This window comes from Salarias fasciatus, chromosome 20, assembly GCF_902148845.1.
Source record: "Salarias fasciatus chromosome 20, fSalaFa1.1, whole genome shotgun sequence".
Classification (NCBI taxonomy): domain Eukaryota; kingdom Metazoa; phylum Chordata; class Actinopteri; order Blenniiformes; family Blenniidae; genus Salarias; species Salarias fasciatus.
The window spans coordinates 33,876,597-33,894,678 of record NC_043764.1 but is presented as its reverse complement, the minus strand read 5'-3'; the positions used below and the strand labels follow the sequence as shown (position 1 = coordinate 33,894,678).

Sequence of the window (18,082 nt, the reverse complement as noted above, 5' to 3'; positions counted from 1 at the left end):
AGGTTTTTTCAAACCTCTGTCCGCTATTTAGGACACATTGTGTCCAGAGACGGTGTTAAAACTGATCCTGTGAAAACTGAAACATTAAAAACCTGGCCAAGACCACAAACTTTGAAAGAACTTCAGTCATTTCTTGGATTTACTGGTTACTACCGGAGGTTTGTGAAAGACTATTCAAAAATAGTTAAACCACTTACGTCTCTCACTAGTGGTTATCCACCAAAGCGGAAGGGTAGTAAAACCAGCTCAGATGACTGCAAATACCTGAACCCCAAAGAACCCTTCGGTGAACGTTGGAATGAAGCTTGTGAAGAAGCCTTTCATGGCATAATTGAGAAACTTACCTCGTCACCAGTGCTCGGCTATGCTGATCCAAGCTTGCCATACTTCCTACATACTGATGCCAGCACTACAGGGCTGGGAGCAGCTCTGTACCAGAACCAGAATGGAGAAACACGTGTCATTGCTTATGCAAGTCGAGGGTTGTCTCGGAGTGAGTCTCGCTATCCAGCTCACAAATTGGAGTTTTTGGCTTTAAAGTGGGCCATCACAGATAAGTTTCATGATTATCTGTATGGTAACACATTCACAGTCATTACAGATAACAATCCCCTGACATACCTTCTGACGACTGCTAAGCTTGATGCTGCTAGTTATCGCTGGCTTGCAGCTCTATCAACATACACTTTTGACATCAAATACAGATCTGGCAAACAGAATTTGGATGCAGATGGCCTATCTAGAAGACCTCACAAGGTGCTTGAAGAAGACATTGGTTCCCAAGAAGAATGTGAGCGCATTGAAAAGTTCAGATCTCATCTGTTGGCAACTGTGAAAGATGAAGAACCAGGATTTCTTCTTGCAGACACAGTAGCTGCAACATGTCAGAAACACATGACACTGATTCAAGACAACATTTCTTCTTTTGGGTTGGTTCAGTCTCTTGCAATGTCTCCATCTGCCATCCCAACCATGTTTGAAGAGGGAGAGAACAATGGTCTTTTGACAATACCCACGTACAGTCATTCTGATCTCATGCAGATGCAGAGAGATGATCCTGTCATTGGAAAAGTCATCAGCTGGCGAGAGGCTGGAACTAACTTGCCTGATGATTTCAAAGCCAGTTCTCCTGATCTCCTATTGGTCTTAAGGGAGTGGAAGCGTTTTGAACTCCAAAATGATCTTCTCTACTGAAAGCGTCAACATGGAACAGAAACACTGATGCAGTTCGTTCTCCCTGAGGTCCTCAGGCCCACGGTGTTGGAAAATCTTCATGATGATATGGGTCACCTAGGGATTGAGCGGACAACTGATCTGGTTAGATCTCGTTTCTATTGGCCAAAGATGGCCGCAGACATTGAAAGGAAAGTCAAAGCTTGTGAGAGATGTGTTCGCAGAAAAGCGCCACCAGATAAAGCAGCCCCTCTGGTAAACATTCAGACCACCAGACCCATGGAGCTTGTCTGTATGGATTTCCTCTCATTAGAGCCTGACAGCAAGAACACAAAAGACATTTTGGTGATTACAGATCATTTCACTAAATATGCAGTGGCCATCCCCACAAGAGACCAAAAGGCCAGTACTGTAGCGAAGTGTCTGTGGGAACACTTCCTAGTTCATTATGGATTTCCAGAGCGACTCCACAGTGATCAGGGAAGAGATTTTGAGTCTCACACCATCCGAGAACTTTGCTCACTGCTTGGTATTAAGAAGGTTAGAACTAGCCCCTATCACCCCAGAGGCAATCCTGTGGAGCGCTACAACCGGACTTTACTCAGCATGTTGGGTACATTGAAAGATTCAGAAAAAACCCACTGGCGTGACTATGTTAAACCGCTAACTCATGCCTACAACTGTACCAAAAATGATGTTACAGGGTTCTCCCCCTATGAATTAATGTTTGGGAGACAACCACGTCTGCCAATAGACATTGCTTTTGGACTACAAACCTCTAATGAACAGCCCCACTCACATTCACAGTATGTGAAAAAGTTGAAAAGCCATCTTGAAGAGAGCTACCAAGTCGCCATTGAAAATTCTCGCAAAGTGGCTGAGAAAAACAAAAAGAGATTTGACAGAGTCATTCGTGAGTCAACGTTGGCTGTTGGAGACAGAGTTTTGGTCCGAAATCTCCGTCTCAGAAACAAACACAAACTGGCAGACCGGTGGGAGCCAGCCGTGTATGTAGTCACTAACCAAAAAGGAGATTTGCCTGTATATTCAGTGAGACCAGAAAAAGATGATGGGCCACTTCGAACACTTCATAGGGATCTTTTACTCCCTTGTGGTTTCCTATCACAGATGGAGGAGGAGGAATCTGAACCTATCAGTAAGCTTCGTAAGCCCCATACCAGGCAGAGTCACCCCACCAAAAAATGTCTTGAACCACCAAATGATGACAATTTTATTCAAGAGGATGATGACATTTGTTCTTTTGAACCACCACCTGAAATGATTGAGAGACGTTTCATAAAAATTTATGACACAAATGTTCCAAAACCAGACAAAAACAGAGAGGAATCCACAAAACTTGACTCTTCGGGTGCAGATTCATTTGGTTCACAACCATTGAAACCACAGGAAGTCATGTCTGTTGAGAATCAATCTCCAGAAGATTCACTCATTGGAAGGTCCCTGGATGAAGAGTCAAGCCAACAGTTGGATCTACCTGAAAGCGAAGTTGTAACAGAGTCACATTTGCCTAATGAGGAATCTGTGAACACAGCAGACAAAACAGTGGAGTCCTTTTCCAAGGCAGATGATGATTCTGACGCAAAAGAAAGTCATTCAAACCTGTCATCCAACATGTCAGACCCACTTGAAGAGAGCTCTTTACAGACAGACTGTCAAAGAGCTGTTGGGACAGACATAGCTAACCAGACTGCCACAGAAGCAGACAGTACACAGATTACTGACACTAATGAACTCCATCCTATCAGAAAATCTGAGAGAAATCGTCAGCCATCCCGTAGACTCCATTACACTGAGCTAGGGAATCCCTTGATAACAGTAGTGAAGTCATTGTTCCAGGGTTTAAGTGATGCTGTCGTTGCTTCCCTGAATGCTGATGATGATAGGAATTGTGGGTTACAAGGTCAAGCTTACGAGGTGACAACACCCATTTTGGAGTAAACAGAATCTGTAGAAAGAAAACATGCAAAGGGACTTGCATGACATTTAAAGAGGGAGGATGTAACCCAGTAGTTATTTTGATTTATTTGTCTTGTTGTTTTATTTCTATATTGTTCTATTTGATTTATATCTGGTGCATTTGATTCTTGTGAACTACCAGTATGCACGCATGTGATTGGTTAGAGGAGCGCATGTCCCGCCCCTTCGCGGAAGTGCCGGAGTGTCGGCAGGAGCTCACATGTGCGCTGCGGGGCGAAAGCTATTAACATCTGTGAAAAAAGAAGCAAGTTAAACTGCTTTTTATCCCTCGGGTGGCTGGAGGAAGACCTCCACCTGAGTGAATGGATGATTCTTGGACCTGTGCATCAGGAGTTGTTTTGTTTCGTTGAGCATGAGTCTTGGTGAGTGCATGGAGCTGAGCTAAAGCAGCTAACTCTATTAGCCACACAATTGACACAAGGCACTTTACAAAGCATCTCATTTTACTCATAGTTTCATTATGTTCTTGAATGTTGGAGTTATAATCAACTGCAGATACATTATGCACTGATGATCTGATAAGGAAAAGGTACAGGAAGAATCTAAGTTTTATTTTCACTTTGAATATATTCCTTGTATGAAATATTGTGTTTAGTGTTGTTTATATGATTGTTATTGAATGTGAAAGTGTGTTTGTGCTGTTATTCAGTTCATGATTTATGTGCTGAAGAGTTAAAAAGTGTTAAATACTAATTCATGAAGTTAAAATGGATATGTTGGTTAAAAATGGGATAAAAACTGTTCTATTAAGAGAAGAAACTACAGTAAAAGGTGAAGATGGATAAATAATTCATTGTATCACCATTATGTTGCAAGAATGTGTGACAGATTTTCATTTTATTTCATAATGGCCATAAAAATTGTTTGATTTCATTTAGTAATAGCCTTGTTTCTATACAGGCTAGGTTTTTTGAAACCTTCAGAAACCGTTGGATGTTTGAGAATTGGATTCTCCTTGACGAAGGAGATGGCGAGCCCCAGCGAGTGACCAGAACCCTCCTTAATCCAAGGAGCAGATCAAGAATTTCTAAGGGTGGGAATCCTTCATCACCCATCGAGCAAAGGATGTGTGGTAGGAGCGTCCAACCACCTCTGACTATTCTGACTGAACATAAGAGCTCTTAGACCTGACTTGACTTTGTTTTGACTGAAACTGAACTTAAACTCGAACCAGGATCTAAAGGAACACTGAACTGAACATTTGGAAGGGAATTTGCACCCTTTTGAGAACATTTTATTTTTTGAGGAACTGATTTTGACATGGCGATACAGTGATTGTTTTTTGTTGATCAGATGGTTATGTTTTGTTATGGTTATGTTTTGTTGAAGAATTGAAGTCATGCATTGAATCTATATTTTCTATTTCATATAAACTTCCTTGTTATTCAAGTTCAATCATTTTGTGGCTCCATTTATTCATAGTGAATATTCACTTCTCTTTTAAACCCTCCTCTGAACCTAGTTTCTGGTCCTTGTGAGTAAGTTAACCCAGGTGGGTTACACTTGTGTTGTACGTCGCTTTGGACAAAAGCGTCTGCTGAATGAAATTGTAGAATTGTAGAATCACACAACTGCCAAGCCGCCAGGAGACATGGTGTAGCAGAGTGCCTCGTTCTTATTGGAGAGCACAGAAAAAAAGAGAAAAGCTTCCATGGTCCCGAGAGCGACGCTTCAGAGAGACTCATAGAAGGGTGAGTGAATACGTCACCGAAAAACGGAAAGACAGAATGTCCACCACCAGAGCCTGATTCAGCTGAAGGCACTGGGAAATTATTTACATCATTTATGCAGTTTGGACCCCTTGAGGTTCTTATTTGTTGCTTATTGTTTCTTATTTTGAGAGAGAGAATATATTTTTTATTCAATACTGTAGTAATATTTTTTCATTTTATATCTCGTGAAATGTTGAAATGTTATCTCAGTTGTGAGTTTTTGAGTTTATATTAACTGTATAATAAAAAGTTGTTTTATGAGTGACCTTATTGTCTTCAGATTTTTTTTCTTTTCACAAAATGATCTTTGAGAAATAGGGGTGTGTTATAATCGGAGTCGTCTTATATTCGGGCCAATACGGTAATCTCATCGCGAGAAAAATTCACATCGCGTCCGGAGGAAACACACCGTAAGAACCTAATCCTCAGATTTCTCACGTCATCAGAATGCGGCCCTCTCCTCAACACACACACACACACACACACACACACACACACACACACACACACACACAAGAAGTGTGTAGCAACCCAGATGAGAGTGAAATTAATTAGTTTCTCTTTCGCACTGAACAAGAGAAAGCTGAGATGAAGAGTAAAGGTCAAGTGACAGAGAGAAAGATGTAGGGATGGGAGTTGGACTAGGGGTGTGGAAAAAAGAGGGGAGGGAGATAAAAGAGAGATGCTGATGCTGAGTGCGTGGCTTTAATCCTCTGAATATAAAGCCGAGCGGCAGAGCGGAGCTGCCTCAGATTGAAGCATGGGAGATGAAACGCTGCCACTGTCCTTCGCTCTCACAAATGGAGCATTTCTCAGTGTGAGCAGCAACACCCAGCAGGATGCCTGGACCTCTCTGCCTCTGCTTCCTCCTCTCTGGACTCCGCCTCACAGCTGGTGAGTTCAGCGGCTCCTCACAGCTCGGACGCTCACTGGGGAATTTCACTGGGGAAGCACACTTATCAAGATGTTTGTTATTTGTTTTTTCAAGTCACTCTGAATGAAAATTACTTTTTAAATCTGCACCCTAGTTTCACAAAACTGACGTGTATTTTTGTTTTTGTTGGAGGAAATGTTGTTTTTACACAAATGAGTGACGTCAAAGGTGTCTGGGATAATATAAGTTGTGCATCAGTATTCTGGTATAGGAAACTTTAAGTGAGAGCCACTCTGGATCCCATTCAATGGATCATTTGCATGTGAAATTACCATTCAGTCTGATTTAATTGTGGTCTGTTTGGTGCTTTGCAGCAGAGTGCTTTTTCACAATGGTCTCTTTTGAGAATTATGAAGTTAAAATGCAAATGTGTTTTGATTTCCTGCATGTAAATATGCAAGACTTTACTTTGTAGTCCAGTGTGATGTGACATTACTGACAGCATGAAGCAAACTGCTTCATGCTCTGAACTCCAGAAAGCTATTGAGATGACAGTTATTTATGCATACCAAACCTGCTCAGATGGATCAGGTGACTTTTGTCATGAAGAAGAGCTATTTATTAAAATTCAGGGACACTTCATTTGAAATCAAAACAAACTTTACTTATATAACACGTTTCAGAATAAAAAAAAAACACAAAGTGCTTTAAAGAATTTAAAACATAAAACAATATAAAAAGGTCCCATCAGTGAGTTTAAAAACTGGTGTATCAGATCCAATGAAGCTACTGAACCCTCCAATGACTGCAGCTTCTGATTTCACATCACCAAATCTGCCAGCTTGCTCCGAGGGTGTACCTTCAAGGTGTGAAGCTTGAGTAGATGAAAGACAAAGCTGCCATGTATGTCAATGTAAGGACAACTGCACTTTAGATAAAGTGTCTTTGACTTTATCAACATTTAATACCAAATTTAATGTTGTGAATGACACATCTGTTGAGTCTTCAGTCCATTTATTGTGTTGGTGTTTGGTTTGTTACTGTAGTTGCTGTAGAAGTGTTTAGCTTCGTTTCACATGGAGTGATGCATATTTACACCTTCTAGTTCCAGGGAATTGTTAATAAAGTTGTTGAAAACGTGAACAAACTCAGTGCTGGAGCCGAGGACTTTCGTCCGTCTCCACCCAGTCCTTCGATTCTACTTGGTAGGAAAAATAGCAAGACAGCTAATTTCTGATTATTGCCATTTATTGAAGTATAGCCAGATGTAATGTTCAGCGCTGGACCTTACAGGGAATAACAGGCAGGACAGTCCCTGAGTATTTCGTCCTGATCATTTATGCAACAGAGCTTTTATTCCATCTTCTTCTGGACTGGGCCTGCCCCGACAGACAGGTTGGACTTCATTTTCAATTGGATAATTTGGTTTTGATGTCAGCTGCCAACCGAGAGCTGATATCATTATCAAGGATGTTCGAGACTTGGGAGTGTTGGTATCTCCGGAACATGTTTGTAGTTTAAAAGAATATCTTATAAACTTGGTACACGTGTCCCAGGGACAAGTGTCCCAACGGACTGATGCTGTTCCCTTTACTTCATCATGACGTATATACCCAACATCAGTATTATTCTTACAATATATTCTGCTGAAATTGAACAACTATCAAACTGTCAAAAATTAGCAGATGGGAATACACAGCAAAAGTTTTTATTTTAATACAGCAATACAGAATATTGAACAATCAAATAAATGCTGATTTTGTTAAACCAGATCATGTTGGGTGTGATGTGTGGTCTGTTTATCTGCTTTGATGAAGGCTTGGTGCTGAATGACCATGCCATGACACTATAGGCTATTTAATCATATTAAAAGGAGTCTTGTAACTTAATGAGATTTCTGAATGTAATAAAAACAATACTGAACTTTTGTCTAGCCTTAATCACCTGTGTATTTGTCACCTGAAGTTGGAGCCTCCTCAAATTCAAAGTCCACAGCAGGTCCTGTCCACGCTGTCACTCGCCCTTCCTTTTTTTAATGATGATAAAAGATGGGAATTTCATGCTGTAGAGACTGGCGACCATGATCCTTTAAAGCTCGTGTCCGGAGTTTTGAACAAGAGAGGTTTTTTTTAATCCAATGTCTCGAGGTTCCCCCTCCCTCTGCTTTCACATGAGCGACCAAGCCACGCCCCTTTAATTGTGGATGCTATTATCCGTCGGGTGAAAATGAGAGCCTCTGAGTCCTGCAGCATCCTCCATGTTGAGCTGTTTACGGTGGATGTTCAGCAGACAGTGGATATATCTGCTGCAGAGCTAACTCTCCTCTGCTGGGCGAGCGGCCGTGCTCTCTGGCTGCTCCACACTTTGATTGACAACACGACAAGGCGGAAGCTCGAAATCTATTGGCTGACGCTGACCGGCGCTTTTTCGGATAACATGGGGGTCTATGAGACGAAGGCGGGGCTCATAAATACATTTTTATATTGCTTTATGCTAATATTATATTGTAGTATGGAACCAGACTGACACATTGAAGCTCTGTTGAAAAATGATTCATACGTTGGAAACGAACGGAAACTCCGGACACCGGCTTTAACTCAGGGGTATGCAACTAAAATTCACAAAATTGGAGCACAAGTTGAGCGCATACAATTCATGAATCATCCTAGAACAGTTATGGGCTGCACGGTGGCACAGTGGTTGGCGCTCTTGCCTCACAGCCAGAATGTCACCGGTTCAAATACCGGTAGGAGCTTGAGGCCTCTGTGGAGTTTGCATGTTCTCCCTGTGTGTGGGGTCCTTCTGGGTATTCTGGCTTCCTCCCGCAGTCCAAAATCATGCATGCCAGGTTAATTGCCCCCAGTGAATGTGTGTCAGCCCTGTGACAAACTGGTGAACTGTCCAGTGACCCTGTCCTTGCCTGAAGTAGCTGGGATTGGCTCCAGCCCTCTGTGACCCTGAAAAGGACAAAGTGGCTTGGGAAATGAACAAATACTAATTCAATTAATTTTTGAAATGTTGTGTTTATTACTGAGATAGACTGTAATTTTGACAGGAGATTATTGTAAACAAATAACAGTTTTATACTGCAAAATTTACAGTCACTATACCTTAAAGTCATCTACATGGTTACCGTAATTTTTACAGGGAATTTCTGGCAACCACAGCTGCCAGTATTTTACCGTAAATTCTGCGGAATTTTTTTTACAGTGTGGCGTTCTGGCGCATGCATACACCGCCACGAGCTGCGCGCAACGCGGTCTCAAAATCTGGCTGCTGCTCGGACGTCCGCGGATCGGTCCACGGGACCCTAGCAGACAGGAATTCATGACGATTTTTACGTCACGCGGACCAACGCGTACCCACGTGGACATGTGAAGCATGGACGGGCACCGCATGCAGGCTCCGTGCCGCACCGCTTTGCGCGCCGCCGCACCGATCCGCGCGTCGCACGCCGTACTACTACGCACGCCGCGCTCCGCTCCGCTCAATATAGTCCGGGTCCGTATTGGATGGCATCTGGGTCCGGATCCGGACAGTGAGTGACCCCTGCTTTAACTCAGTGACCCCCCCCCGCCCCACATCTCTTATTGGCTAACACGTTGCTTTGCCTTCGCTCATTGGTTGGATTGTAGGATTGACAATCAAGATACAAAGGTTTGGAAGATGGCTCACTCTGACAGAAAAAAACTAAACCTAAATAAGCTTTGCTGTTAGTTCAGGGCAGGTGCAGCTGACTCCATGGCCTTCAGGAGAGCTTGGAAGTTATGTAATTCTGTTTGCCCTGTTTGGCGCGCTCCGTCTCGCAGATCAAGCAGCGATTGTCTGACTGTGACCCACATTGCTCAAAATAATCTCTACTTTATAATGATTAAATGTCTTTGGCTTTTCTAACAAAGTGCAAGGATGTTAATCCTAAACAGAATTCCCAGATTTTCTGTCTGTGATCTTGGCTGCTTCTGTCTAGATTTTGGATTAGAAGTGAGTCTCGCCTTTGAGCTACCAGGAAACCTGAGGGTGAGACGCCTGGAGAAACTCCCTCTCACTGAGCCGCGGCTCACTGGCACTCATCCAAGACTTCGGTATTCTGAAAAGACTGATTGGACGGTGAAAGACTGGATCCAGCATCCAACATCCTTATTGTAACAACAAAGAAAATAAACCACGGTAGGCAGAGACTGAGAGCCAGCACCCTGAGCATGAACCATCAGAACACACACACACACACACACACACACACACACACACACACACACACACACAAATGCACACAGCTGGACATTAGTTTCAGGACACTTCTTGATTTTATGTGATTCAGAATGTGTGTGTGTGTGCGTGTGTGTGTGTGTGTGTGTGTGTGTGTGTGTGTGTGTGTGTGTGTGTGTGTGTGTGTGTGTGTGTGTGTGTGTGTGGACAGGAACTAAAGTCACCTTGCAGAGCAGAGTGTTTTGCTGCTGGGAGCCTCAGCTCTCTAACACTGGCCTGTTCTGCCTGACATCAGCCTGCCCACAGATTATTCTCTCATGTTTTCCTCTTAATCCTCCCTGCAGCCTTTCATCCACAGAGTCAGTCATTTGCCAAGCCCACCCACATACACATTAACAGTGTGGGAAAATCAGCATAACACTGAAATGATTTTGAAAGCAGCACTAACATCTAATGAGTGATTTCTAAATGGCATCTGTAAACCAGAAAGACCAACTGAGGAAAAGCATATTTTGTGATGAGATTGAGGATAGTGAAAAAAGATGAGGAGGTGTGGCTGTTGTTATGTATTGATTTTTGTTTTACTACTTTAATACTGGAACACACTGTAGTAGCACTCTGTGTCTTAAAGGGGCTGTATCATGCAAAATTCACTTTTTGTATGTTTTAACCTTGTTATATAGTTATGTACTCACCAAAAACACCCCAAAGCGTTGTTTTCCTTCGTGCCTGCATGTTTAAGCTTTCCCAGTGTTTGTGCTGCTCAGAGAGGCAGCCCCTCCCACACCCGTGAAAACGCTCTGTTTCCCATGTTAACATCACACGGAGAAGATGGCTCCCCTGACCCCCCTCCCGCAGGCCCTCGGCAACCAGCGTTGCTGCTTTTTGTAACTCTGATTACGGAGATAAACTTTAACCATCGTCTGAAAGCAACAGTCAAGCAAGAGCAAGAGTCTGAAGGGTCTGAAGGGTCTGAAGGGTCTGGAGGGTCTGAAGGGTCTGGAGGGTCTGAAGGGTCTGGAGGGTCTGAAGGGTCTGGAGGGTCTGGAGGGTCTGAAGGGTCTGGAGGGTCTGGAGGGTCTGAAGGGTCTGAAGGGTCTGGAGGGTCTGAAGGGTCTGAAGGGTCTGAAGGGTCTGGAGGGTCTGAAGGGTCTGGAGGGTCTGGAGGGTCTGGAGGGTCTGGAGGGTCTGGAGGGTCTGAAGGGTCTGAAGGGTCTGGAGGGTCTGGAGGGTCTGAAGGGTCTGAAGGGTCTGGAGGGTCTGAAGGGTCTGGAGGGTCTGAAGGGTCTGCGCTTGGTGACTTTCTAACAGGAAAAGACGTTTTCGCGTGTATTTCCGTGTATAGAAGCTAAAGCTAAAGAGCTAAAGCTAACCCTTAGAGACGCTAACGAAGCGCTGATTGGTTGAAGTTCGCTGTCAGTCAAATTCCACAGGGGGAGAGGCGGGATTTTCAGTGAAACAGAGCGTTTTCTCTTCCGGGTTTCAGAATTAGCCCCAGAAAATCTTTTATTTCACACAAAATGACTTTTCCTTAGCGCCAAAAATAAACTATTACCATGTTAATGCCATTTCTAGGGTTTGGACTAGCTAAAAAAGCAGGATACAGCCCCTTTAAAGTTCATTGTACCACCTTTGCACCAGTATTTGAATCGTTTGAATCAAATGAAGCATTTTTTAAACATTTTAAATCTAAATTATTATCCTATTCACCTTATTCAGGAAGTGCTGCTGGGCGGCGCCATTTTTGAGAGCAACTTCTGGTTGGCCGTCTTTGCCCTGTAACAACATCGAGTCCTCTCGCTACTTTAACTACTTTTAACAGTTCTTTTTAGCGATTTTAATATGTTTGGCATCAATTGCGCTGTCCATGGAGCCACAACAACTGGGGAAAGATGAAGCTTTCGCTCTCTCGGTATTGTTTAGAGCCTGGAAAGACTGGATCTGAACGCTGTGGACCAGCTTTTAAACTCGACCCGCCTCGTCTAAAGAAGAAGACCTCCGCTGCTGGCTCAAGGCGCTCCATTTAATAAAGCCACCAAAGTGTCCGGATGTGTTCTCCTGTCACTTTGTGGACCTACGTCCCTCACCACTTCATCCCTCACCACTTCATCCCTCTCCAGAGAAACGGCTGGGCTACAAGGCTGAGTTAAAGAAGCCACGACGGAAGCTGGAGAGACGCATGTAACTGTTAAGATGATTATGTTAAGATATATATGATTATATATGATTATATATGATTAAGATAGATATGTTAAGAGAATTGTGCATAATAGACTCAGTGGTTACTTGGATAAACTATCCATATTCACTCCATCTCAGTCCGGCTTTAGGAAGAAGAGTACGACATGTGGGAATCCTTGATCTCATCGAACAATTAATGACACTGTTTATAAAGAAGAGTGTGGAATTGGTGTGTTCCTTGACCTATCAAAAACGCTTGATACCATTGATTTGGAAATTTATTTGGCAAACTGCAACACTATGGTGTCAGAGGGAAAGCACTTGATTGGTTCCGAAGCTACCTATGTGAGAGAGAGCAATAGGTGCAAAATAAAAACAGTAAATCTCAACGTAAAATCATCAGATGTGGCATTCCGAAAGGTCCATATTAGGACCACTTTTATTTATCCTATATGTAAATGACCTGGTAAACTCCTCAACTATTTTCCACAATGTCATTTTTGCTGATGACACAAATCTATTTTTGTCACACAAATCTAGGAAGCTTAGAGAGTCTTGTAAATGACAAAATGATTAAAATAAATGAATGGTTCAAATGTAACAAATTATCTCTAAACATAAGTAAAACCAAATACATCGTGTTTCATTCAAACAGAAGCTGGAAAAAGGTGGAAACAATACAGATTAAGATTAATGAGAGGGCTGTGGAAAGAGTAGAGAGCATCAACTTTCTTGGAATATTCATTGATGAATTTTTAAATTTCAAAAAACACTGAGTATTTAAAGGGGACGTTGATCGGCCGGTTTTGCTCATTCGTATTCAATTTCTAGCCCCCTCTAGAGGGCCTATACAGGATAACCGGGGGGGTTGTTGGCGAGCGTGTCCGAGCAATGCCGAGTGGTGCCGAACGCTGCGGTGCTCACACAGAGCGTCGGAGCGCTCGGAGAGCATGGAGCGCCGTGCCCACTCGGAACACGGAGCGTAAGGGCGCCAGGGGGGCCCGTGGGTTTTCATAACCCACCAACCCTACGTAAATTACGCCTCTGCTTTTACTGCGCCTCTTCCTTGCTTTTCCTCCTTCCTCTGAAAACGCTCTGTTCAGTTGACTCCATCCCAGTCTCATCCATGTGCGCATCCCACTCGCTGTGATTGGTCACACCCACTTTGCCGGTACGGAAGTCGAGATAACTGACAAGCGTTGCCATAGCAGCTGTTTGTGAAATGGCACATTCTTCAGAAATCCAGCCTGAACTTTTGAACATATTGTGCCTCTTCTGTGTAATCACTTCCATTTAATTTAGCGTTGCGTTCAAGGACCTCCTCGGCGGTGTGGTGCATTCAAAGACAGTTGGTGACGACTGCTGGCTCTCCTCTGGGACTCAGGCGTGTAAACAGCTGATTGTAAAAATATTTATTTGCGTCTACAGTGTTTCCTGCAGGATAAAAGTGAGCAGTGCGCTGCTCACACGGACTGTCCAAGCGGCCAACGCTGCTGCTCCACGGTGCGCAACTGCTAATTAGCCGCAAACGTGGCGCTATTTTTTTTTTCCTGTCCATTGTCTGGGCACTGCAGAATTTAGCGCGGGCCGGGCGCCCGGACTGAAAAGGTCTGGCAGAAACACTCATGGGACGATCGTATTTTCACTGACCTGCTGCAGTGACGCTGCTCTGATAATAAACCTGCTACGTCTTGGTGTAGCACACGATGTGCTGTTATGCTAGGATAACTCCGATGCACCACAGACCTGCTGCGCTATGTTTTCGTTTCAGCTTGTAGTGATCCCACGCTTTGCGTCCCAAAACGCTTCCTATTATTATTATTATGGTAGAAAACATTCCCCCCTTGCCCCGTGTGGCAGATAACCCCGCTATTTACTCGCCAAACAGAAAATTCATCTGCCGTTTGCGGCTGTTAATTTCGGATGTTGGTGGTAATTGTAACTTTTTTGCGCTATTCCCCTATCAGCTGATGATTTCTTCGAGCACGCAACCTTACCATCTAAAATAACTTTTATAGCTAACACAGAATAAACACAGGACACTGAAAAGTTCTAACTCACCGCTTGTAAAACAGTGCCGTGCAAAATGCTGTCGGCAGACAGAGACTGGAGGATTTGTCTTCTTCTGACCCGGAAAAAGAAATAATTCCCACTGCTGCCTGGCGACTTCGTCTTCAGGAAAGCCAAATAAAACTGCCTTTCCAGGATATCCAAATAAATATTTTCTGGGAGCCAAGTTCTCTGGATCTAACACCAACACACACACCAGGCACAGAGAACCAGGGCCGGGTCTCAGCATGACCATAAAAGGAAGCCCAGATCACATCTACGTCTCAACGGTCCGGCTTGAAAAAAACTCAGTGAACCAGAGCCTTCACAGCCAGGCAGAACGTTTTTCAGGGCTTGTGGGCAAAGACATGAACCGCATTACTGGACACTTTGGTGTCGTTTCACATTGGTATCAGACTATTTAATAGTGTTTACAGGTTTAAAAAAGAGGTCCACTGATCAACGTCCCTTTTAACTAATAAATTATGTAAATATGTTGGTCTCTTCTACAAGCAAAGATACTGTCTTCCTTTAGAAGCTCTTCTAACGCTTTATCGGTCTCTGTTTGAACCACATCTAAACTATTGCAACGTCATATGGAACACATATCCTACCTACTTACAGAAACTACAAGTTATACAAAAGAAGGTCATACGTGTTCTACCATGGGCAGAGTTTAATGCTCCCTCTGATCCTCTCTTCTATAGGTTTAAGCTTCTGAAACTCTCAGAGATCAACACTCTTCACAACGCTGCGATCATGTATACTGTAGTGTCAAAGCTAAACCCAAGACTATGTGGACTCATTCCTCTGACCGCCCTCAGTCATGAACATCATACGAGGAGAAAACAGTCGGTGGCCGTTCCGCAACACCCCCCCCCCCCCAACCCCCCACCCCCGCTCAACAACCCCGCTGGGTTGTTTTTGGTCGTTTTCGCTGTCATAACGACGTTGACGGACAGCGATTGTGTCTGTGCTGTAAGGACTTATGATCGCAGCTCTCTCCTTAGAGTTAAGGAGTCTCTGGAATGCCTCTTTAGTGACTGGGACGGCTACAAGCAAGCGTTCCCTCCACCGTTTGTTTGCCCTCCCACCACGCAGGATTACCTGTTGCCTCTTCGTCGCCATCCGGGTAATCGAAAGAAGAGGAAAAGAGGCTGCCGAGCTGGTGTCCAGGTCCGGGTTAAGCGTGTAATGAAGCACGCTGCTCGTGGGGGTCTTCACCGAGGCTACAGGCGGCTGCGCCCGATTCCTCTCGACACGACCGACGCCGCAGACATCCTTCCACCTCTCGCAGCCTCTCTGCACGGCCGTGCTCCTTTTCCGCAGCGCTTGATCCCCGCTGAATGCGCTATGTGGTCGTCGGTTTTTCGCCGATTCCCAGTGTTTACATCCCCGGAGCAGCGTGGGTCCTGCCGCCGGGCCAGCTGGTCGTCACGTGACCGTGGGAGATGCCTGCAGCCAATCCCGCTGCGCACAGCGAGCTGCACGGACTCGCCATCCCTCTCATCGTGCAAGATCGGATTATTTAATTCACGCTCGATAGCAAACAAAGCCTTCTCCCTTAATGAGCTTTTCATCTGGGAAAAACTCCAATTCTTTTTCCTTACGGAAACGTGGCAGAAGGAGGATGAGTTCATTCTTTAAATGAACTGTGTCCTGAGGCTGTCTGGCTCTGGGGAGGCCCCGCCCCTGCCGCCATGGAGGAGGTCTGGCCATGGTGCACCGGGACAGGGACACCTGTGGTCTTATAAACACTGAGCACTTCTCATCCTTTGAAGCACTTATGATCAAAGTTGGCACCTCAGACATGTTTTATTGTATTTTAATCTATCGCCCTCCGGGCCCTGCTGGGGGCTTTTTAAGGGATTTCTCTGACTTTTTATCATCAATAATCCGCCTGGTAAGAGTGGTGCTTATGGGTGATTTCAACTTACACATTGATGATAACACATGCAGCCCAGCAACTGAACTTTTATCCATGACTGAGGCTTTTAACTTTAAACAACATGTGTCAGGCCCCACCCACACCAAACGTCACACTCTGGATCTCATTTTTTCTTTGGGTCTGCATGTTGACAATGTCTGTGTGGAAGATGTGCATTTGAGTGACCATCACTGTGTCTTCTTTGAACTAAGCGCCCCACCTGAGTCCAGGTGTGTTCCATCTAAGTCAGAGAGGAGGATTATCACAGAGGCAACAGCCACGCATTTCTGTGATAGGTTCGACCCTTCTCTCTTTAATGACTGCACTGACATTGATGATTTTATGCACTGTTTTAACAGTCACTGTGGGTCTATTCTGGATCAAATAGCACCACATAAAACTAATATTATGTGCCGCAAACAGTCCTGTCCCTGGATCAATGATGCAATTTTGAGTCTAAGGAGAACATGTCGCCAAACTGAACGTTTGTGGAAATCTATGAAACTGGAGGTCCACAGGCTTCATTTTGTTTCTGCGAGATTGGACTACTGCAACTCCCTTCTCGCAGCCTGCCCAAAAAGTGTATTAAAAAACTTTCAGTTGGTTCAAAATGCAGCCGCCAGATTATTAACTGGAACTAGAAGACGTGAACACATTACTCCCGTTCTAAAATCTCTTCACTGGCTTCCAGTCGAGTTTAGAGTTAGATTTAAAATCCTTCTCCTCACTTACAAAATCCTAAATGGGATGGCTCCAACCTATCTCCAAGATGCTTTAACGCCTTATCAACCAATCAGAGCACTTCGCTCTCAAAATGCAGGGTTACTGGTGACTCCTAGAGTCTCTAAATGGACACTAGGTGGAAGAGCCTTTAGCTATCAGGCAGCGTTTTTATGGAACCAGCTTCCAAGTGGTGTCAAAGAGGCAGACACAGTCTCCACATTTAAGGTTAGGCTCAAGACGTTTCTCTTCGATGCAGCCTATGATCAGGTCAGCTAGGGATTCTAAACTAAACTAAACTAAACTAAACTAAACTAAACTAAAACAAACCAAACCAAACTAAAGTAAACCAAACTAAACTAAACTAAACTAAAACAAACCAAACCAAACTACAGTAAACCAAACTAAACTAAACTAAACTAAAACAAACCAAACCAAACTAAAGTAAACCAAACCAAACTACAGTAAACTAAACAAAACTAAACTAAACTAAACTAAACTAAACTAAATTAAATTAAATTAAACTAAACCAAACCAAACCAAATTACACTAAACAAAATTAAACTAAACCAAACTAAATTAAACTAAACTAAACTATACTAACTAAATACTAGTTTAAACAGTTAAGTATCCACAAAGCTGCCCCAGGAGCTAGAATGCTGTGGGAAGTATGGTGCACTGAGCCCTGTCCTCCTCTAATGTCTGAATGTTATTCCCTTTAGTCCGTTCATTGCTTTTCACCTGTTGTCCCCCCCTTCGAGGGGGAGTCTTCTCCAGTTTCAGTTGCTGACTCCACTATTACGAAGGCCTATGAACAAGCTCCGTCCGGACCGGGATGACACCCCTGTCGGTCCTGCCCGTGGACTGGCTTCGGTTCTACTGCTGGGATCCGTGGTTCTTGTGCTGGACCGTCCAACGGACTGTCCTCAACATAGTCCTAGGCTTTACTTCTTATTGTCTCATGCTAGCTGTTGCCAAAGCTGTCCGTCCCTGGGAGAGGGATCCCTCCATACTGTGGTTCTCCCCAAGATTTCTTCTTTTCCCACTGGGTTTTTGGAGTTTTTTCTTGCCGGATGTGAGGGTCGAAGGCGGTGGTTGCTTCGTTCTGTCTCGTTACTGTAAATATTGACATATTACCATTATGCTTATTCACTGTTTTTACTTTTACCGACAAATGTAACATCTTGAAGCCCTCTGAGGCAACTGTTGTTGTGATACTGGGCTATACAAAAATAAATTGAT

At 43.9% G+C, this 18,082-nt stretch overlaps 1 protein-coding gene across 1 annotated transcript in view; it reads left to right on the top strand.

Moving 5' to 3' along the window:
- Window positions 1-5,656: 5,656 nt before the first annotated feature.
- Window positions 5,657-18,082, top strand: part of LOC115407489 (immunoglobulin superfamily member 21-like) — a 66,616-nt gene continuing 54,190 nt past the window's right edge. Inside the window, exon 1 of the mRNA XM_030117834.1 lies at window positions 5,657-5,777. Coding sequence (XP_029973694.1) covers window positions 5,723-5,777 — 55 coding nt within the window. The 5' untranslated portion in view covers window positions 5,657-5,722. The remainder of the gene's footprint in view (window positions 5,778-18,082) is intronic.